General features: G+C 44.0%; 1 protein-coding gene across 2 annotated transcripts in view; it reads right to left on the reverse strand.

Annotated features, from left to right (window-relative positions):
- Nucleotides 1–10,946: 10,946 nt before the first annotated feature.
- The window catches only part of LOC141141411 (uncharacterized), a 68,879-nt gene continuing 55,674 nt past the window's right edge, over nt 10,947–24,151 (reverse strand). For both annotated transcript variants that reach the window (XM_073629059.1, XM_073629060.1), the window contains 2 exons: nt 17,218–17,330; nt 10,947–12,577 (listed from right to left, as the gene is read on the reverse strand). In XM_073629059.1, coding sequence (XP_073485160.1) covers nt 12,569–12,577; nt 17,218–17,330 — 122 coding nt within the window. In that variant the 3' untranslated portion in view covers nt 10,947–12,568. The remainder of the gene's footprint in view (nt 12,578–17,217; nt 17,331–24,151) is intronic.

A 24,151-nucleotide genomic window follows, 5' to 3' on the forward strand; every position in this document is an offset into this window, starting at 1 on the left:
ATTGTATGACGACCCCCAGTGCACCGCCACAGCTGAAGCCATCCTACACACCCTCTCCCAAGGGAAAAGACCAGTAGAAGATTACACGATAGACTTCCGAAAATGGTCGGCTGATACAGTATGGAACGAAGCTGCCCTAAAGTACCAATACCGTCAGGGCCTTTCTGAGACTCTTAAGGATGAGCTGGCTCGGGTCGAGACTCCAACTACTCTGGAGGAATTAATCCAACTGGCCATCAAACTGGACAGGCACATGCGTGAACGGCGCTCCGAGCGCTTTCAGTCTTCCTGACCTACCTGGATGCTTCCCAAGCCTTCTTCAGCCTATCCTCCATTCTCAGCTCCTTCTGCTGTTTCTGCTCCAGAGAGTGAGCCCATGCAATTAGGACTGGTCCAATCTCCTCTCACTCCAGATGAAAGACAACGGAGGTGGCAAGCCAATTTGTGCCTATATTGTGGGGGTTCAGGACACTTCCTACGCAACTGCCCCATGAGACCCAGTAAGTCACGCTCCCAGTTTTCCAAGAACTCTCATGTCACTGGTACTGCTCAAACTCATGTCATCCTTCCTGTCTCCTTACAGGTGGCGGAAGAGGGAATCCGGCTTCTGGCCATCATTGATTCGGGGGCTTGCAGTTGCTTCCTAGATGCATCTCTAGCACAAAGACTACGCATTCCTCTCTTGAACAACAAGCAAAGCCTCCAGGTCCACCTGGCTGATGGGTCTCTACCTTGTTCAGGACCCGTCATTCAAGAGACTAGACCCATCCTCACCACCACAGATTCCGGACATCAAGAACTCTTGTGTTTTGACATTATCTGCTCCCCAATGTTCCCCATCATCTTGGGTCTTCCCTGGCTGCAGTCCCATGATCCCCAGATCAGTTGGAGCAAGAAAGAGATTTCTTTTTCCTCGGATTACTGTTCTCAACACTGTCTAAACCCAGTTCCAACTTCCTGTTTGACTGTGCAACCGGTACCCGACAACCTTCAACATGTTCCTCCAGTATACCTTGAATTCAGGGACGTTTTTGACAAGAAAAAAGCAGACAGTTTGCCACCTCACCGGTCTTACGACTGTCCTATTGAACTTTTACCTGGCTCTGAAATTCCTTATGGGCGCATATTTCCACTATCCGAGACTGAATTGGAAGCCCTCCGGGTTTACATCGATGAGAATCTGGAAAGGGGCTTCATCCGCCCATCCTCCTCGCCGGCTGGAGCCGGCATCTTTTTTGTCGAAAAAAAGGATGGTTCTCTAAGACCCTGTGTTGATTACAGGGAACTCAATAAAATAACAGTGAAGAACAGGTACCCGCTTCCACTCATTCCAGAGTTGTTCCAGCGGTTCCGAACTGCACAAATTTTTTCCAAATTAGACTTACGTGGTGCATACAACCTCATCTGGATTCATGCTGGTGATGAGTGGAAGACCGCCTTCAGCTCCAGATTCGGACATTTTGAGTACTTGGTGATGCCGTTTGGGTTATGCAATGCCCCGGCCACCTTTCAATACTTGGTAAATGACATTTTTCGAGAGTACCTTGATAATTTCGTAATTGTGTACCTAGACGACATCTTTATTTTCTCTGCTACCATTGAACTACACCAGACTCATGTAAAGAAAGTTCTTACTATCCTCAGAAAACATGGACTTTACCTTAAAGCAGAGAAATGTGAATTTGAAAAAACTGTTGTTCAATTTCTAGGATTCATTATTTCCACCGATGGGGTAGCAATGGACCCGGAAAAGGTTAAAGCAATTCAAGAATGGCCGGCCCCTGCAGATAAAAAAGGTGTCCAGCGGTTCATTGGCTTCGCTTATTTTTATCGAAGGTTTATTAAAAATATTTCTTCCATTGTTTCGCCCATCACCCAGCTGACCCGTCAACAAAATAATTTTCGGTGCTCCCAGGAAGCTCAAGAGGCTTTTGAGGAGTTGAAGGCCCTGTTTACTTCTGCACCTATCCTGCAGCATCCAGACCCCGCACTACCCTTCATATTGGAAGTAGACGCTTCAGAGGCGGCTACAGGTGCTATTCTGTCTCAGAGACGGGGTCCCAAGTCCCTCCTTCATCCAGTAGCCTTTGCTTCACGGAAACTAAGCCCTCCTGAAAGAAATTACAGTGTTGGAGACCGTGAGTTATTAGCCATCAAGTTCGCCTTGGAGGAATGGAGATATCTGTTGGAGGGTGCGTCCCATTCTATAATGATTTTCACAGACCACAAGAACTTGGAATACCTCAGAACAACCAAGCGCCTAAATCCCTGACAAGCCCGGTGGGCACTCTTCTTCTCCAGATTCAATTTTCCCGGATGTTCCCAGAATCCCCTCAAATAACAGAACCTAGCACCATCCTTTCCCCGCAGAATTTTTGCCTCATCACCCAGTCTGACCTCAGAACCGCCATTAAACAAGCTTCTACCCATTGTACTGAGCCAGAGGTGCCTTTTTTGAAGAAACGGGATGACTTACTTTGGGCCCGGAATAAAATTTTTGTCCCGCTTGAGGTAAGACCTCTGATCCTGGAGACTTTTCATCACCACAAACTGGCAGGTCATTTTGGAGCTCTAAAGACCACTGAACTAGTCTCTCGTTCCTTTTGGTGGCCTGGTTGGAGACGGGACTGCAAGGATTACGTCTCCTCATGTATCTCCTGTCAGCGAAACAAGGGGCCAAATGCCAAGTCTTGGGGTCTACTGAAACCTCTGCCCATCCCGGAACGACCATGGAAGGAAGTGTCTATGGACTTTATTATTGAATTACCACCCTCTGAAGGGTTCTCTACCATTTTTGTCATTATTGACCGCCTCTCTAAGATGGCACACTTTCTCCCCATGATGGGCACTCCCTCTGCCCTGGATACAGCTAATATGTTCATCAAGGAAGTAGTAAGGCTTCACGGGGTACCCAATAATATTGTCTCCGATAGAGGTGTTCAATTCACCTCTAAGTTTTGGAGGGAGTTTTGCAAAGCTCTGGGAATTAAAGTTAGTCTGTCTTCAGCTTTCGTTGCTTCTGTTCCGGCTCCCAGGATGATTGGTCCACTCTCCTGCCCTATGCGGAGTTTGCTTATAATAATTCCATCCACTCAGCTACTAACCAAACGCCTTTCTGGTCTAACTTCGGGTTTCATCCCTCCTTTCTTCCTAATTCCTTCCCTGAAATATCAGTTCCGGCTGTGCAAGACCACATAACTTCCATCCAGTCAAATTTCAAAAAAATTCAGGAAACCATGCAGAAGGCCCAGAACAGTTACAAAAGACACTATGACAAGGGAAGAAAGGAAAATCCAGCCTTCAAGGTAGGGGATGAAGTCTGGCTATCCGCCATCAACCTTCTCGTAAATTAGGACCGAAATTCATCAGCCCTTTCAAAATTAAAAGAATTGTGAACCCTGTGGCTTTTGAATTAGCCTTACCCAGTTCCTATAGGATACATCCTGTGTTTCACGCATCCCTACTGAAACCGGTGATTCCTAGCCCTTTTTCAGGAAGAAAAAGACCACCTCCTCCTCTGAGGTAGAAGCTATAATTGACTGCAGGAAGAAGGGCAAGCAGCTCCAGTACTTGATTAAATGGAAGGGCTACCCCCCTGAGGATAATTCTTGGGAACCTGCAAGTAATTTACATGCTCCACGCTTAATCCAAGCCTTCCACAAGAAACACCTGGGCTTACTGTCCAGATTGGGGGTCCAGAGGCCGCCCGTCAGGGGGGGGGCACTGTCAGGAAAAGAGGCAAGTGCCAGTCTTGCCAATATCGCTGCCTTCCTTCACACATGCGTGGTAGAGCGGCACTCCGGCGCATCCCTAGGCACAATACAGCTAAACGGCTAATGCGCGTGCGCAATTCGGCTAAACGGCTAATGTTTGTGTGCAATTCAGCGAAACGGCTAATGCGTGTGCGCGATTCAGCGCAACGGCGAACGCGCGTTTGCAATAGCGCGCACAACATGAGCATCCCACTGGCCTATAAAAGCCACTCTGTGCCATGACCAGATTGCTGGTTTGTCTTTCAGCTCCCTGTGTGTTTCCTGCTTTGTATCCTGATTCTTGATTACCTGTTGTGACCCGGATTGACCTTGACCTGCTCTGATCTCTACCTGCATCTGACCCTTGGCTTGCCTAAAGGACTTCTCCACTTGCTTACTGTGTTTGACCCACGGCCTGTCTATGGATATTGCTTCCTGTCTCCAGTGATTGGCCCTCAGCCTGCTCTTGGACTTTGCTATTGTCTTCAGTGCTCGGCCCCTGGCTTGCTCACAGACTTTGCTTCCAGTCACCTGTGTTTGACCCTCGACCTGCTACGGACTTTTACTATCAATCTTCAGTACTAGTCATCAGCCTGCTGACAGACCTGCTAACAGTCTTTGCACTAGACTGTTTTTGCCTATCCAGAGACTTTTACTAGTCAACGGTGTTTAACCCCCGGCCTGCTGTTGGATCAGCTGTTCATCCTCCTTCCTGAGCTTCAGCATCTTCCAGTCCTGCACAGCTCTATCCCTGCCGGTGACCTTCACGCAAGACCTGCCCAGCCTGCTGGTGACTCATGCCTCTTTGTGCCCTTCACCCCCTGTACCATACCCAGGAGTGGAGTGCGCTTAGTCGCAAGAGGTTACCGCTCTCAGCATCTCAGCCTCGGTGAGTACCCTTATCTGACAACAATGGTCCTGAGGCAACTGGTGCACTTCCTTCTCGATAAGCCTGATGTCCCAGTAATAATTTTGGGTGGCTTTAATGGATATATGTGCCCTGCAATAGACAAACATCCACCTGCTGTCCTAGGCCCTCACTCCAAAGGAACCATGTTAAAAAGGTTTGTTGGGGAGGTAGGCTGGCTGTATCTCTGGAGGTGTAGATATCCTGGGGAGCGTCAATTCACTTGTTTCTCCAAATCATACGTGTCATTATCCAGAATAGATTTATGTCTGGTTACCTCTAATTGTGTTCAGTATATCTCTAAACTCCTCTATGCTACTAGGTCGGTGTCTGATCACTCTCCCCTGGTTGCATGGCTTGCCGTTCGACCCCAATCAAACACACCCAAAGCCCCCTAGAAACTCAATCCTTTTTGGTTCAAGTTATTTCCAAACACTGTGACTATCGCTACCAGTGTCACCGATTACTTTCGTGTGCATGGAGACTTTTATGACCCCCTCCTTGGCTGGGATTCCTTTAAGTGCTACCTGCGGGGCGTGTTTATATCAGAAATTAAGGCGGTGCAAAATGCCACTAGGGGACAGGACCATCACCTTACCCACAGAGCCCAAGAGGCGGAGAGGAGATACATATCTGACCCCTTACGGCCTCAGCGGCTGTACCTCATCTACTCTACAGCTGGTAAATATTGCCCTAAGTGTAGATCGGAAGTGGGAACTTTTTTACACATTGCCCTAATATCCAAAGCTTCTTGCAGGGAACGAATGTGGATCTTAATGCTATTTCAGATTTACAGGTTCCCTTTGACCCTGTGTTTCTGTTGTTGGGAAGGGATGATAACCTGAAGACTTCCTTTCATCAACAGTGCTTCCTTTTCTACACAGACTTTAATGCATGGAAGCTTATTCTGTTTAAATGGAAGACAGTGGAATCTCCAACAGTCCAGCAGTGGAAAGCCATGGTGTGTCAAGTGCTCCGATTATACTAATTGCTTTATATGGGTCATAACTGTCCCAACAAGTTACATAAAAACTAGGGTCCCTGGGTGAAAGCTAGAGGGCTACCCCTGTGATTGCAATTTGGGTGCTTATTTCCCACTGGATGCCATTAATAAGTGTATGTAATGCTTTCCCCACACACCAAACAGCCTCCCAAGGTGTCTAAGAGGGTTCCTAAACTGTTCCTCCTTGTCAGGAACCCATACCTAGTAGTAAACCTACAGTATCTTTTCACAACACAAACCAGTCTTTGGTCATACATGAAACTTCCCACATTGCAATCATTGCAACAGGGGCTATAGATATCCTCTCCGTTTCAAAAATATTTGCTAAATCTTGAGAGAATTCTCTTTCGCAAGATAGCATACAGAGTTCATGGCAGAGGAGACACTGGTGTTGTAGGGGGCCGAGCCTGTGTACTAATATCACATTGTGGCCATCTCGATACCTTGCTGTTTGAATGCTGTTTTAGCTAGCACGGCTTACAGTGCCACACTTGTAAGTGCATCCTCTTTTTTTATACACAAGAATAAATATTCTTAGACGGAAAGCAATAGATTTTGCCTTATTTTTGCATCCCTATCCCATCGAGGATCAGGGTTCTTGGGAACCCAAAGAAGCAGGTGTCTGAAATGAAGGAGTGAAAGTGTCTTTACCACGCCAGTAATCTTCATTATCCCCAGAGGGGAACACTGCTAATTTTGACTCGTGTGAGGTGAGCAGTCTGTGATACTGGTGAAGGCGAGCACAAGCATTTACTTGTATTTTTCCATGTTTTGGTGAATTGATACTCTTGGATCCACTTCAGTCAATCACTTGATATTTTGATAAACTTTGTATTTAACACATATTTATTTGGACTCATTAGTACCATTTATTTTTATATATGGTTCCTATTGAATCTTATTGGTTTTACACATTTAATTATTTAGTAGTGCCGTACTGTTTTTGTTATTTATACTAGTCTAAGTGGAGTGAAAGAACTTTAAGTGACAGTAGCTACTTTTATTAACAATTTATTTTCAACTATTGATCTGATTGCACTATTTGACATTTGCACACTACACTGGTGTTGCGCCTAGTTTCCCCCCTAGATAGAACAAAAGGGAAGAACTTCCCCTCCAAACTATTCCAATTAAGGAACTAAAGACAGATGGGAGCATCTATTGGTGAAAAGTCAGAATTACACACCTAACACCCTGTTACTAGCATCATTCCCTCTTCCTCAGAGCCCAGACTGTCATGGACCTTGAGCTATACTGCATTGCATGAAATTCACATGTCATTACGAGTGCTGTTCAGTGGGTGAGTGAGCACCACCCAAAACCACCACCAAAGGAGAAGAGGAAGGACCTGTGACATCAATGGACTGGCCACAAGACCCTTGGGAAAAAAAGAGTGGGTCATTGAAGCAGGCGTTGTCAACACTGGTTAAGAAATTGTCATCATAATGGTGTATCATCTCTAGATGCTAAAAGTGGTTGTCAGGCAAACTCTCATATATGTGTTACCACAAGCGTGCCTGAGTATGCAGTGTCAGAGCAACATTTTATATATACTATATGCAGTGTATATATATATATATATATATATATATATATATATATATATATATATATATATATATATATATATATATATATATAGCGCAGTCCTCTGGCTCAAAGTGCCCACTTGACTTCAGCAACTTCAGGGACAACTTCATATATACGGACTCTTATATACAGCTTCAACTTCTTTAGCTTTCCATCCTGCACACACTTTGCCTCTTTCTTTCTCTGCCTGGCTTCTGCTGGTGCACTCCTGCGGGAACTGACAGGGTCCTTGCCAGTTAAGTTGCAGCCCATTACAGACAGGAACTCAAAGTCCCTTTAAAAGTAGCACAATTGGAGTAAAACAGCTTCCCTTGTAGCCACTGATCCCAGCAGCACCTGTTCAGGCAAAACAAGCCCAACTGGCTGCAGTTGCCTTTCCACACCAGTCCGCCCGACTGACTCTTCATCAATCCACCCGGCTGACTCTCTGGAGATCTCTCAGGGGAAAGGCAGAAGACTAAAGCCCAACGCTGTCTTCAAGGGAGACTGGCTACATGTGGCAGTCTCCCCCCTTTGTTGATCCCACCAGTGTTGAACTGCTCAATCTGTCCTCTCTTTGCTCCTGTGCCTTCAGGAAAGCCTCCTCCCTTGTGTCTTTGGTAGGATCCCTCCAGCACCTAAGCCCCAGCCCAAGGCAGGTTATACCCACCTAGACTAGGGGGTACCCCTCAGGGCCACCTCAACACTGCATCTCCATCTTCCACCTGACTGCCCCGGTGGCATGCCCATGTCTATTCATGAGGTTAACTCAGTCCCCTGCCAGCCCACTACTGGGAATTGGCTGAGGCCTCGTAAATATGCATGGCAGCTCCTCCTATCCCCGCCTTCTAATTCTAGAAGGTTCTCCAACCTTCCAGACACCAGGGGGAGGCACCAGAGAGCTGCCAGGATGAGTCATTCAGCCCTGAAGTCTAATAACCCTGACCCAATTACAGACTCACAAATGTACAATATGAGTCAGAGTATGGTTTGTTTATTCTACAAACTACATCTAGCATACACTAGAGGGTGCTGCACTTATTTAAAAAAAAGGCTTTGTGTTTCAAGAGATGGTATTCTGGGGATTTAATTTTTTTGTGGTTTGTTACATTTTATGTTAATAGGGACTAAAAAATCGCATCAAAAGCAGAAAAATGCAATTTATCGCACCATGGTGCGATAAATTGCATTTTTCTGCTTTTGGTGTGATTTTTTAGATTTTTTCTGTTTTTTTGGTGTGATTTTTTTGATTTTTTTTGTTTTTTTTGTTTTTTTTTTGGGTTTACATATATCTTGGTACACACATTTGTGGTATACTCACGTTTTATCTTTTTACTTGATTCTCACTTTTTTACACCAATATATAATAATATATATATCTTTTTTGGTGTTTGGACATTATATGTACTGTTATAAGCCGAGGATCACTCTATTGTCATGCAACTCATGTTTGGACTTGATATGCATTAATACAAGGGGAGGATTCATTATTATTTTTACACAATATTATTTGGGTTTCACTAATCTATAAAGTCTAATTACACTGTTGGTGATAAATTATCCTATGTAGGATTGGTGCCCACACTCAGAGGACCTTAGTACTTACCTACCGGTGTAGGTGAGCTGTAATTATCACATTATCAATGTGTTTTTTGTTAACTGTTTAGCCACTAAAAAGTGATCTGTTAGATCACTCTTTGGCACATAGGTAGCGCCACTCACCCCTTTCATCCTCTTTTGTGCTACATATGTAAGTTTGAAAAATGTTGATAAATACTTTATGGAATTAAAATCAATGTAAAAAGAATATAAATAAAATGCTTAGGGCAAATTCACACAGGGCAATCTGTGAAATCGCAGCTCAGCCGGAACGATTTATGCTTCGCCTGCTCTGTGTTGCCGGCACCTTAGGGGGCAGTGTGGTGCATGACATGGCTCCCTTTTTTTGTTTTATACAAGTTTTATTTGAAGTATACAGAGCATACACTTCATTCACCGCAATTTCGAGCAGCGAGATGCACTGCGCTGCCCGACATTACTATGCGATTTGGGCCTGTGCACTGCGATAAATTGATGTCTACAGTTTAGCACATCACGCTGCAGCACTAGGATGTGTTGCAGTGTGAATGGGACACATAGGAAACGATTGTTTCCTGTGTGTCGCTGTGGTTACCATGCAGTAAAACGTCTGTCAGCGCATATAGTGTAAATTAGCCCATAGTTGCTTATTTAAATAATGTGTGAAAAATTGTATATACCAACCAGTAAAATGGGCCTACCCTTGCTGTTTAAAATTGTTTTTCTGTTGGCCAGTATTGCAGTGTCATCTGTGGTCTATTAATTCATTAAAAAAAACACCTACCTGTACTCATTGCCTTTTGTACGTTTCAGACAATTTTTTACTGCAAAAAGAAGAAGTCCACAAATTCTACCATAAAACAGATTTGCCACTGGCCAATTCTCTGCTGCATTTAAGCCAAGTAATAATGTAAAAGTTAAAAAATAAATTCCACACCCAAAATATGTAAATCCAGAATACTGTGTCGCTGACACTGTTAATGAGAATTGTACTGTTCTGTAACTCCACACTCAGCTTAAAGGCATCTCTCAAGCTGGATTGCTGTTTTTGCCCTGCTGTTCAATATTTAAAAAAAAAAAAAAAAAAGAAATTCTATTGGCACATGTCCACTATGGCAGTGTCCAGCAGTCCATGCCCTTGTTTTTTTTTTTTTTTTTTTATAATTGACTATTTTTATTAAGCGTTTATATTTTTTAATACAAAGATAGAAATTAAAAATTAAAAATAAAATGAACTTTCTCTGGATAGCATACAAGCTTCCAATAAGAAACTGAAAAGAGATATAATCTGTTAACATTACGCACAAGAATCTAGAGTGTATCTCAGAGAAGGATGATAACTTAGTTCTAAAATAGTAATAATGAGGGTACCACAATCAAACACACTATATCAGCATAATGATGGCTTATAATAGCGTAGTCTGCATATGAAAGAAAAAGGTAAAACAAAATACAGATGAAATGATCCAGCGGGGCTCGTCACTCCTTGGCATTCCATGTACTGGCAATCCTTTGCTTATTAGTCTAGAAAATGGCCAACACTGATTGTCAATTCAATCCCCCCCCCCCCCCCAATAGATTTCAGTGGGACTCAGTCTTAGGATTGCAATTTTTGGACACATTTTAAGGACAGTGTTATACAAAAGGTGCCTTTAAATTTATTATGCAGAGACAGCCCTGAGGCCTTTAGCTTATCTTGTGGATTTCCCACATTTATGGATAAATTAGAGATTTTAGATTAGAATTAAATTGGATTACATTCAAAGGTGACCTTAAAAAGTCTTTGACTTTTAATTTTAAAATGTTAGGTAAGGTGGGAAATTCAGTTGATTCAGCTTAATCTTTTGAAATGTCTTTTTATTGTCCAACTCTCCTAAATGAGCCCTAAAATTATTCTACAGAATCAACATTTGATTTTGTCTTTGCCTATAGATGGCTAATGTGTAGTTATGGTGGATACAACTGTGTTTTGTTGAAAATTATGCAAAATATTCAAGTTTAACAATGCTGTTACTGAAAAGCATATAGAATCAGTGCTGGATTCAGACCTTAAGGGGGGGGGGGGGGGGCAGGGCACTTCAGGTTTGATAGCCCTCAACAAGGAAATTAAATTATGTGACAAATAAAATTTAGGTCCCGAAAAAGACATTTTATTGACTTTAAGAATACACATTACACAGGTAATTGGAACTGGGAAGTCATACATCACAGTTATGCATCACACTACAATATTTACAAAAAGTCTTTCTTCCTGCACTTAGCATCTGCAAAATCTTTAACTAACATTGTTGAGATGGAGTGAGACATGACCTGAGCTTTCCTGACAAAGGGGTACTGCGTGGCTCCGAAACATTGCACTTCTCTTTGTAATGTGACCTATCTGCAATAAAAACCTTAGGATGATAACTGAAGATTCCTGGTGTGCTGGCGAATATGTACATTGACATTTGTGTTTCCAGTATCCAGCTGGTAATCCCTGCAGCACCCATTACCGATGAGCTTTGTTTCCTGCAAGGTGTGCGATAGGAATATTGATAAGACTGAGCTAGGGAAAGGCTGCAAAGTGGACAATTTCCTCAATGAACACACTACCGAAGTCTCGAGGGAAAATACGTTCCTTTTTTTTATAAAGGAAGTCTGAGGCCCCTTCTGGCAGGGGGGCCTGGGGCAATTGTCCCTGTTGCCCTCTTATCCACTTCAGCCCAGGAAGATTTACCCCCTTAATGACCAGAATATTTTTTGCGAACCTGCACAGTGTCGCTTTAACTGACAATTGTGCAGTTGTGCGACGTTGTTCCCTAAAGAAAATTGAGGTCCCTTTTTTCCCACAAATAGAGCTTTCTTTTGGTGGTATTGGATCACCTCTGCAGTTTTTATTTTTGCGCTATAAACAAAAAAAGACTGACAATTTTGAAAAAAAAGCAATATTTTTTACTATTTGCTATAATAAATATCCCCAAAAAATATATAAAAAAATGAATTTCTTTCTCAGTTTAGGCCGATATGTATTCTTCTACATATTTTTGGAAATAAGCATATATTGATTGGTTTGCGCAAAAGTTATAGCGTCTACAAAATAGGGGATAGATTTATGGCATTTTTATTATAGACAGATCAGACACTTTAGAAACTTTTTTGGGACCATTGACATTTTTACAGCGATCAGAGCTAAAAATAGCCACTGATTACTGTGTAAATGTCACTGGCAGGGAAGGGGTTAAACACTAGGGGGCGATCAAGGAGTTAAATGTGTTCCCTCAGCATGCTCTAACAGTAGGGGGGATGGGCTAACTAGGACATGACAGAGATCACTGCTTCCGATGACAGGGAGCAGTAGATCCCTGTCATGTCACTAAGCAGAACGGGAAATGCCTTGCATTTCCCCGTTCTGCCTCTCCTCGTTGCCCACGGGATCCGTGGGCACGCTACTGTGGCGCGCATCAAACTTGTGCGCCCGCAAGCCCGGGATTACGAAGGGACGTACAGGTACGCCCTTTTGTGCACCCGTGTCATTCTGCCAACGTACATCGGTGTGCGGAGGTCGGGAAGTAGTTTTAAATAACTTATTGTCAAGAACAATGAGCAGTACTGGAATGTGAACATGGAAAATCCACAGCTTTTCTGAGATTTGTACAATTGCACCAATCAAATGAATGTACCGGTCACTAGTTTGTGCAACAGTCATCTTCTGAATATGGTGATGATGGCTTTAAAATGTAGAGATGGATGTGTCCTTTCAGTGCAGCAGAGTATGATTTCTCAGTTTTTCTGTAAAGAACATAAAAAATAAAAACACATGATTTAACTTATCTAATGTGGATTGAAAAAGTCAGCGAACCATTCACCCCATATGTGAGTATAAGTATGCTAAGTTATATGCTAACAATTTCACAGATTAGATGACTATTACCTGCTCAAATACATTTTAACCAGTTTATAGAGGACTGGAATAGCTTTAGCTGGCCATAAACTGATAGATTTTTGTGCAAACATTGGTACAAAAAATGTCATTAGTACAGTCAATAATGACATCGGAGATTTAAACAATGTGTTTTGAAAGTACTACAAAATTTAATTTGCTTCCAACATTTGAATTGTGGAATTATTGGAATTTCCTGAACAAAAACCACATACACTGTTATGCCGCGTACACAAGGTCATAATTTCCGACCAAAAGCTCACATCGGACTTTTGCTGGCGGAATTTCCGATCGTGTGTACAGGGCATTAGAGGTTTGTTAGTTGGAGAAAATGTTTCTGATCACTACCATGAAAATGATTGTCAAATTGACCTCACTAACTACTATAAAATCAAATGAACGTTCTGAAATGAACAATTCTCAAATGAAATTTTACTAGTGTATGGTCATTCTTTAAGTACTGTGTGACTTTTAGTTCTGGAAGTGAAACATGATGTAACACTTCTGAAATTGCTTTCTAAACACAGCCATGTTAGTGACAGCTTCCATTGTGTTTCCTTCTATGTACACTCGATGTGCACCAAGAAAGAAACACTTTTCTTAACCACTTAAGCCCCGGACCATTTGGCTGGCCAAAGACAAGAGCACTTTTTGCGATTCGGCACTGCATCGCTTTAACTGACAACTGCGCGGTCGTGCGACGTGGCTCCCAAATAAAATTGACGTCCTTTTTTTCCCACAAATAGAGCTTTCTTTTGGTGGTATTTGATCACCTCTGCGGTTTTTATTTTTTGCGCTATAAACAAAAAAAGAGAGACAATTTTGAAGAAAACGCATTATTTTTTACTTTTTGCTTTAATAAATATCCCTAAAAAATATATAAAAAAACTTTTTTCTCCTCAGTTTAGGCCGATACGTATTCTGCTACATATTTTTGGTTAAAAAAAAATCGCAATAAGCGTTTATTGACTGGTTTGCGCAAAAGTTATAGTGTCTACAAAATAGGGGATAGTTTTATGGCATTTTTATTAATATATTTTTTTTTTTACTAGTAATGGCGGCAATCAGCATTTTTATCGTGACTGCGACATTATGGCGACAGATCGGACACTTTTGGCGCTATTTTGGGACCATTTACATTTATACAGCGATTAGTGCGATTAAAAATGCATTGATTACTGTGTAAATGTGACTGGCAATGAAGGGGTTAACCAGGAGGGGGCGCTGCAGGGGTTAAGTGTGTCCTAGGGAGTGATTCCAACTGTAGGGGGATGGGCTATGTGTGACACGACACTGATCACCGCTCCCGATCACAGGGAGCAGTGATCAGTGTCAGTATCACAAGGCAGAATGGAGAAATACTTGTTTAAATCAGCATTTCCCCGTTCTGTCTCTCTGTGAGACGATCGCGGGTGTCCACGCACACATCGAGTCCACGGGACCCGCAATCACACTCACGGGGCTCGCGGCAGGGCGGTGCGCACGCGACCACACAGCAGCAAATTTAAAGGGACGAACCTGTACGCCCATTTGCCTGTCCATGCCATTCTGCCGACATAAATGTTTGTGCGGCATTCAGCAAGCGGTTAAATAAGACACTACCCAATTAAAAAAATTTAAAATGTTTACACAGTTTCATATTTTATTGTCCACTTGTATAAAGGTTAGGGTTCCATCATATTTAATGTGATGTTCCAAGCTAAAAAGCTGTTTTCTTAAAAAACAGGTCCAGGGTATTTGAAATTAGCTTGTTTAGCCCTCAGGAACAATTAAAAATGAATTGTGCCTTTCAAAGCCAAAAAACATCTTAATTTCACCCTTCCAATAGATTTAAAAAAAGGCAAATTCTGTCAAAATGTCAGATTTTTTTTAGCAAAATTTCAGCAAAGAGAAAACTCTCAATTCCATTTATATCTATTCAGGAATAAACGTACTAATTAGCAATTATTTTGATAAATTATTTTAAATGGGCTCTAAAATGTCAACTTTTGATTTGAGAAGTGCCCCCAATCTACATGTATACATTGTACCGTGTAATTATAAAGCTGGCTACACATTATACAATTGTTTTTGTTCAATTTCCTTTAGATTTACCTAGGGCCTGCCTGATTGCATACAATTTGTAAGTGTTTAGGTTTGACCTCATATTATATGGTTTTGGTAAATCTAAAGGAAAGTTGTATAAAAATTGTATAATGTGTAGCCAGCTTTAGAGACACCACCGTGTGACTGAGCTTAGATGTCAATTGGGTTAGTCTTCCAGCCATTTGCTGTTGTTTCCCTGATATAAAGCTGTTGCTCGTAATAGCTGCACAATGTATCGGCACCTTTAGCAATACAGTACAAGCACACATGCTTATGCACCTTTTCACAATAATAATCAATTGACAATAAGATAGTAAACTCTTATCGGCAACTCGCCATCTTGTGTTTATTAGTACATTAAAGCATTTGCAAATTTTGGGCACAAAAGATAATGGAAAAAAAATATTGTCCAATCCTTAAAGTACTTTGAAAGTACAGAGGGGGTCAGCCAGATGTCCATCCCTCATTCCAAGCAATATGCTGTTTAGTAATACAGTAAAGGTCTCTCATTGGGTACAAGCTGTTCTTAATGTTTACACAGAGGAGATTAAATAGAAAATGAGTACACAGAACTATGTAATTAGCTACTTTGGGAAAAACAAGCATTTTGTTTTTCTCTAGAGAAAGTGAAATGTAATTTATCATTGGATGTAGAGGAAGGGCCTCAACAGCATATTGAACATGGAAGCTATTTGAAGAGTGATAGCCAAATGCAAAGACCTGGAAAAGCTGCTCATAGTAACTTTGCATCAGTTTCAGAAGACTGCGTGCCAAAGCACGTGGATTGCTCAGCAACAGTATGTGTTCTTGTATCCTTTAGCTGTGCTACATGATAAGGTAGATATTTTTCAAATGGAAACAAAAATAATAAAAATAGATATCTAAAATACAAAGCAAGGTAGGTGAGCAAAACTGAGGGAGGAACAGACTAGATCAGGGGTCTTCAAACTGCGGCCCTCCTGGTGTTCAGGAACTACAATTCCCATCATGCCTAGTCATGTGTGTGAATGTCAGAGTTTTACAATGCCTCATGGGATGTGTAGTTCTGCAACAGTTGGAGGGCCGTAGTTTGAGGATCCCTGGACTAGATGATGCTAGATGTCCTCCAGGAGGGAATGAGTGAGCATGCAGCGAAATCAGAGTAAGTGATTTTAGTACAAGAGCCTGTACAACTGTGCGAGGCTGAAGGTGGCGTTTGATTTTAAGGCTCTTTCACATGGAGCAGGGTCTCGGAGCCGGGCATCCATATGCAGATCCCGTGCTGAATCAGAGCCAAATAGGATGGATGTCAGTTTTTTGACATCTCTACCCATTCATATTGTGCCTGGCGGACACAGGCAGACCCGTGATAGCTCTATGAGTGGCCAAATTGTAAATGGACACCAGTCCAACATATGTAGCGCCCTCCTAGGATAGAACGCTAGGCACATTTAGTTGTTGGCTTGCTCTGTAATCATTGGAGCTGAGATTGATTGTCTGTGTCTGTACATAGCTGCACAGCCTGGGGATTTGATTGTTCACCTGCCTCTGTGAAGAACCTTCCAGAGCTTAGGGCAGGAAATTCTAATGCCTAGGCTGGATATTTGCCAGACAGCATGATCAGGTAACATAAACATGAATAGAACATGTTAACATGAACAGACATGAATAAATATCATTTGTACTTAGGTAAGCTAATGTACGAGTGCTGTTGTCAAATAATAGGTATATAGATACAATTACTTTCTATGCACCTTTGTCACCGAATGCAAGGCAGTAGGACCTGTCCTTTTGTTCGGTGTTGTCTCACAGGAATAGGTAGCTGAGTAGCTTTGGATTCTAGGCAAATAACTAAACACATAGCTGATATACACATAGGTGACCTGTGTTATCAGCCAAAGAATGTATAATTCTTTTGAGACACTTTTGTCATTCCCGCATCCCTACCAAACAGCAGAGCCAGGAGGGGGAGCCTAGGGCAATTGGAATTTATAGCTCGACCATATAGGTTTTATTTTTTATTCCAATGTCAAGCATTTTATGGCAAGACAAAGTTATCAGTTAAGCATTTAAGATAAAGTGTTACTAAACCCACAACAGTAAAATAAGTCTGTGTATTTGGAGTCACTCTGCACATGCTCAGTTTGGTATGTATTCTTAGTTTTTTTTTCTTAGGAGGGTGCATGTGATCAGCACAGGGGCAATCAGCACTGTCCAGACAGAGGGTCAGGGGTCCTGCAGCCTCATAGGACAGTCAGAGTAGAATGAAAACTCCTCCTACAAGCTTTAACCAGACACTGATAGAAGTCACAAGATTGCTATATACTGCTGATGAGAATTTGTATTTAGCAGTTTATATTTACTGAAATAAGAGTCCAGACATTTAAATCACATGTATACACCAATATAAAGTAGTGCCAATTACCTTCTTCCTTTTCTTCTTCGATACTTTCAGCTTTTTACTCTGTTTTAGGATGGCTTTAAATGTAATTGAGGAAATCTGGGCAGTGACTTTTATTTTCAAGCGCGGTAGCTTTCCTGGAGAGAGCATAAGTTAAGGTGAAAAAGGAAATATAAGCACATAACTATTTGTGAGTGGATTAGGGAAAGAAAGAAGTGTATGATGAGTAATGGTCCATAATACTTTTAGATTTTCTTTGATTTCTCTTATAAAGAATTGTATAGTAACTGTACTGTCATATCATAAAGCTCTGCACAAATTGTTATATATATATATATATATATATATATATATATATATATATATATATATATTTATTTATTATTACCTTGGAATAGAAGCATTGAGGGGAGATTTGTACATCATACTGTTTTCATAAATTAGTTCACTCTAGGAGGGGGAGTTTTTACACAAATCAAGCTGGCCATAGACCGTTCGAATCTTGGCTAGTTCCTGCTGAAATGACTGAGATTCGAATCATGTATGGGCAACCAGCCTGCTGGATTTTACATGCAATTGTCGCTAGCAGCTGTTATAGCCACTAGCACAAATCACTTCCCCCACCCCACTGCTGGGAAAACACAATGGCTGGGTGGGACGGTTTCCCCTGTCAACACTTATGCCGCGTACACACAATCGCACATTCCGACAACAAAATCCATGTTTTTTTTCTGACGGATGTTGGCTCAAACTTGTCTTGCATACACAAAGTCACACAAATGTTGTCGGAAATTCCGAACGTCAAGAACGCGGTGACGTACAACAAGAAAAATGAAGTTCAATAGCCAGTGTGGCTCTTCTGCTTGATTCCGAGCATGCGTGGAATTTTGTGCGTCGGAATTGTGTACACATGATCGGAATTTCCGACAATGGATTTTGTTGTGGGAAAATTTAAGATTCAGATCTCAAATTTTGTTTGTCGGAAATTCCGACGGAAAATGTCTGATGGAACCTACATACGGTCAGAATTTCCAACAACAAGCTTCCATCAAACATTCGTTGTCGGGAATTCTGACCGTGTGTACGCGGCATTACTGTGTTGATGGGGGAATCAAACCCATGGTTGCAGGAAAGAAATTTGCTCTGTCTATGGTCGAGCCTTATTGTTTTTTGACTGTCCAATGCCGCGTACACACGGTCGGACTTTCCGGCATACTTGGTCCGGCGGACCAGAGTGTGCCGGACAATCCGCCCGTGTGTGGGCGGCGGCGGACTTTTCCGGCGGACTTCTTCCCAAAAGCCCGCCGGACCTAGATTTTAAACATGTTTGAAATCTTTCCGTCGGACTCAGTTTCGGGCGGAAAGTCCGCTCGTGTGTGTGCTGGTCCGACGGAAAGCCCGCTCGTGTGTAGGCTGGTCCGACGGACCAAATACGACACGAGGGGATGGTATTGCATCTCGCGCTCGCTGCAATAGGAAAAACAAATCTTCCTATTGCGGCGAGCGCGGGGCATACCAGGCCCTTAGGTCTGGTATGGATTATAAAGGGGAACCCCGCTACGCCGAAAAAACGGCGTGGGGTCCCCCTAAAATCCATACCAGACCCCGATCCGAGCACGCAGCCTGGCCGGTCAGGAAAGGGGGTGGGGACGAGCGAGCGGCCCCCCCCCTCCTGAACCGTACCAGGCCGCATGCCCTCAACATGGGGGGTGGGTGCTTTGGGGGAGGGGGGCGCCCTGCGCCCCCCCCCCCCCAAAGCACCTTGTCCCCATGTTGATGAGGACAAGGGCCTCTTCCCGACAACCCTGGCCGTTGGTTGTCGGGGTCTGCGGGCGGGGGCTTATCGGAATCTGGGAGCCCCCTTTAATAAGGGGGCCCCCAGATCCCGGCCCCCCACCCTATGTAAATGAGTATGGGGTACATGGTACCCCTACCCATTTACCTAGGAAAAAAGTGTAAGTAATAAAACACACTACACAGGTTTTTAAAATATTTTATTAAACAGCTCCGGGGGGGGGATCTTCCTCCGGCTTCGGGGGTCTTCTTCCGGCTTCGGGGGTCCCTCCGCTTCATCTTCTCCCGGCGTCCGGTTGGTTCTTCTCCGCTCTCCGGCCTCTTCTCCCGGTGTCGCAGGTCTTCGGCCGGCCCCTCCGCTCTCTTCATGTAGCTCTATTGCGAGCGGAGGTCCGGACTTCTTGGCTTCTTGGCTTCTTGGCTTCTTGGCTTCTCTTCTCTTCTCTTCTCTTCCCCCAGATGTTGACACGACGCTCTCTCCGGCTGGACTGGTCTCTGAGGGCTGCGTTGTGACTTATATAGGCGGAGACCCCGCCCCCATATGATGTCACAGTCCCTGGGCATGCTGGGACTGTGACGTTTTAGGGGGCGTGGTCGACCACGCCCCCTAAAACGTCACAGTCCCAGCATGCCCAGGGACTGTGACATCATATGGGGGCGGGGTCTCCGCCTATATAAGTCACAACGCAGCCCTCAGAGACCAGTCCAGCCGGAGAGAGCGTCGTGTCAACATCTGGGGGAAGAGAAGAGAAGAGAAGAGAAGCCAAGAAGCCAAGAAGCCAAGAAGTCCGGACCTCCGCTCGCAATAGAGCTACATGAAGAGAGCGGAGGGGCCGGCCGAAGACCTGCGACACCGGGAGAAGAGGCCGGAGAGCGGAGAAGAACCAACCGGACGCCGGGAGAAGATGAAGCGGAGGGACCCCCGAAGCCGGAAGAAGACCCCCGAAGCCGGAGGAAGATCACCCCCCGGAGCTGTTTAATAAAATATTTTAAAAACCTGTGTAGTGTGTTTTATTACTTACACTTTTTTCCTAGGTAAATGGGTAGGGGTACCATGTACCCCATACTCATTTACATAGGGTGGGGGGCCGGGATCTGGGGGCCCCCTTATTAAAGGGGGCTCCCAGATTCCGATAAGCCCCCGCCCGCAGACCCCGACAACCAACGGCCAGGGTTGTCGGGAAGAGGCCCTTGTCCTCATCAACATGGGGACAAGGTGCTTTGGGGGGGGGGGGCGCAGGGCGCCCCCCTCCCCCAAAGCACCCACCCCCCATGTTGAGGGCATGCGGCCTGGTACGGTTCAGGAGGGGGGGGGGCCGCTCGCTCGTCCCCACCCCCTTTCCTGACCGGCCAGGCTGCGTGCTCGGATCGGGGTCTGGTATGGATTTTAGGGGGACCCCACGCCGTTTTTTCGGCGTAGCGGGGTTCCCCTTTATAATCCATACCAGACCTAAGGGCCTGGTATGCCCCGCGACGGGGCTAGCAAGGTGTCAATCTCGCCGATAAAAGCGGCAAGATTGACATCCTTCTCTAGTCCCGTCGCACCTGAGTCACGTTCAAAATGAACGGACTTGTCCGTGTGTGGGCAAGTCCGTTCATTCTGAAAGTCCGCCGGAACTCCGGCGAAAGTCCGTCGGAAAGACGGGCGGACTTAGCCCGCCGGAAAATCCCGGCGTGTGTGGGCAAGTCCGTTCGTTTTAAAGTCCGGCGCACCTGGCGGACAAAGTCCGTCGGAAAGTGTGCCGGACCAAGTAGGATAGAAAGTCCGCTCGTGTGTACGCGGCACAACTCTCTATAGCTTATGCAGAGTTTACATCTACAGTATCTCACAAAAATGATTACACCCCTTCATTTTTGTAATATTTTATTCTATCTTTTCATGTGACAACACTGAAGAAACTACACTTTGCTACAATGTAATGTAGTGAGTGTACAGCTTGTATAACAGTGTAAATTTGATGTCCCCTCAAAATAACTCAAGACACAGCCATTAATGTCTAAACTGCTGGCAACAAAAGTGAGTACACCCCTAAGTGAAAATGTGCAAATTGTGCCCAAAGTGTCAATATTTTGTGTGGCCACCATTATTTTACAGCACTGCCTTAACCCTCTTGGGCATGAAGTTCACCAGAGTTTTACAGGTTGACGTTGGAGTCCTCTTTCACTCCTCCGTGACGACAGAGCTGGTGGATGTTAGAGACCTTGCGCTTCTTCACCTTCCGTTTGAGGATGCCCCACAGATGCTCAATAGGGTTTAGGTCTGGAGACATGGCCAGTCCATCACCTTTACCCTCAGCTTCTTTAGCAAGGCAGTGGTCATCTTGGAGGTGTGTTTGGGGTTGTTATCATGTTGAAATACTGCCCTGCGGCACAGTCTTCGAAGGGAGGGGATCATGCTCTGCTTAAGTATGTCACAGTACATGTTGGCATTCATGGTGCCCTCAATGAACTGTAGCTCCCCAGTGCTGGCAGCACTCATGTGGCCCCAGACCATAACACTCTCACCACCATGCTTGACTGTAGGCAAGACACACTTGTCTTTGTACTCCTCACCTGGTTGCCGCCACACATGCTTGACACCATCTGAACCAAACAGGGTTATCTTGGTCTCATCAGATCACAGGACATGGTTCCAGTAATCCATGTCCTTAGTCTGCTTGTCTTCAGCAAACTGTTTGCGAGCTTTCTTCTGCATCATCTTTAGAAGAGGCTTCCTTCTGGGAAGACAACCATGCAGACCAATTTGATGCAGTGTGCAGAATTGTCAGAAACCATGAATCAGACTGAGACAGAAGTGCAGTACAAATCACTTTTGTTTAATAATGATAATAGTAAAAGGTAAACAGAGTAAATGTAGTCAAAACATAGCCAGAGTTCGGTACCCGGAACAGACAAGCCAGAACGTCAGGGAGCCAGGGATCAGCGTACTTCAGGACAAGCCAGGAAATCAGAAACTGGAGAATCAGTGTAGTGGAACAGCAAGCAAGGTCAGGAACCAGAAGGGACGTCAGCCAAGCAAGTCTTTACCAGGTGCACAGGAGAGAGTCTCTGGATGTGTTGACAAGGCGAAGGCAGAGAGGCTCTAGACTGAACAGCTTAAATAACCAGCAGGACTTGAACCACCAGGTTTGAGGGGAAAACGTCTATGTAAAGCAGGGAGGAGGACAGGGGCATGCACGTCCGAGAATGAGACCCAAGAGCGTTTCTCCGGGACGTACCCTTTTCAATGTACCAGGTACTGTATGCGCCCACGGAACCTATGGGAGTCAACAATGGACTGTACTTCATACTCCTCATGGTTCTCAACCTGTACTGGGTGAGGACATGGTACAGAGATTGTAAAGCGGTTGCAAACCAAAGGTTTTTATAAGGAGACACGGAATACATTTGAGATACGCATATTAGAAGGAAGGTCCAAAGCGGAAGCTACTGGGTTAATCAGGCGGAGTATACAGAAAGGCCCAAAAAACCGAGATGCTAACTTCAGTGAGGGAACACGAAGTCGGAGGTTGCGAGATGACAGCCAGACCCTGTCCCCTACCTGGGAGGAAGGTGCAGGCAGGCGTCTGTGGTCAGCATGGCGTATGTACTTTGGCATGTCGCAAAGCCTCCTGGACTTGTGCCCTAGTGGAACGAAGACCATGGAGATGCTCCTCTAAAGCAGGAATGCTCTGCTGAACAAATGAGTCAGGCAACATAGTTACATACATAGTAGGCGAGGTTGAAAAAAGACACAAGTCCATCCAGTCCAACCTATGTGTGTGTTTATATGTCAGTATTACCTTGTATACCCCTGTATGTTGTGGTCGTACAGGTGCTTATCTAATAGTTTCTTGAAACTATCAATGCTCCCCGCTGAGACCACCACCTGTGGAAGGGAATTCCACATCCTTGCTGCTCTTACAGTAAAGAACTCTCTACGTAGTTTAAGGTTAAACCTCTTTTCTTCTCATTTTAATGAGTGACCACGAGTCTTGTTAAACTCCCTTCCATGAAAAAGTTTTATACTTATTCTGGGGTCACCAGTACGATATTTGTAAATTGAAATCATATCCCCTCTCAAGCTTCTCTTCTCCAGAGAGAATATGTTCAGTGCTTGCAACCTTTCCTCATAACTAATATCCTACAGACCCTTTATTAGCTTTGTTGCCCTTCTTTGTACTCGCTCATTTCCAGTACATCCTTCCTGAGAACTGGTGCCCTGAACTGGACAGCATATTCTAGGTGCGGCCGGACCAGAGTCTTGTAGAGCTGGAGAATTATCGTTTTATCTCTGGAATGAATCCCCTTTTTAATGCATGCCAATATTCTGTTTGCTTTGTTAGCAGCAGCTTGGCAATGCATGCCATTGCTGAGCCTATCATCTACTAGGACCCCCAAGTCCTTTTCCATCCTAGATTCCCCCAGAGGTTCTCCCCCCAGTGTATAGATTGCATTCATATTTTTGCCACCCAAATGCATTATTTTACATTTTTCTACATTGAACCTCATTTGCCATGTAATTGCCCACCCCAATAATTTGTTCAGATCTTTTTGCAAGGTTTCCACATCCTGCGGAGAAGTTATTGCCCTGCTTAGCTTAGTATCATCCGCAAATACAGAGATTGAACTGTTTACCCCATCCTCCAGGTCGTTTATGAACAAATTAAATAGGATTGGTCCCAGCACAGAAGCTTGTGGGACCCCACTACCCACCCCTGACCATTCCGAGTACTTCCCATTTATCACCACCCTCTGAAGTCACCCTTGAAGCCAGTTTTCAATTCAGGTACTCACCCTATGGTCCATGCCAACGGACCTTATTTTGTACAGTAAACATTTATGGGGAACTGTGTCAAATGCTTTTGCAAAATCCAGATACATCATGTCTACGGGCCTTCCTTTATCTAGATGGCAACTCACCTCCTCATAGAAGGTTAATAGATTGGTTTGGCAAGAACGATTCTTCATGAATCCATGCTGATTACTACTAATGATACCGTTCTCATTACTAAAATCTTGTATATAGTCCCTTATCATGCCCTCCAAGAGTTTACATACTATTGATGTTAGGCTAACTGGTCTGTAATTCCCAGGGATGTATTTTGGGCCCTTTTTAAATATTGGGGCTACATTGAGTTTTCTCCAATCAGCTGGTACCATTCCATTCAGTAGACTGTCAGTA

This window comes from Aquarana catesbeiana, linkage group LG04 (assembly GCF_042186555.1).
Source record: "Aquarana catesbeiana isolate 2022-GZ linkage group LG04, ASM4218655v1, whole genome shotgun sequence".
Lineage (NCBI taxonomy): Eukaryota > Metazoa > Chordata > Amphibia > Anura > Ranidae > Aquarana > Aquarana catesbeiana.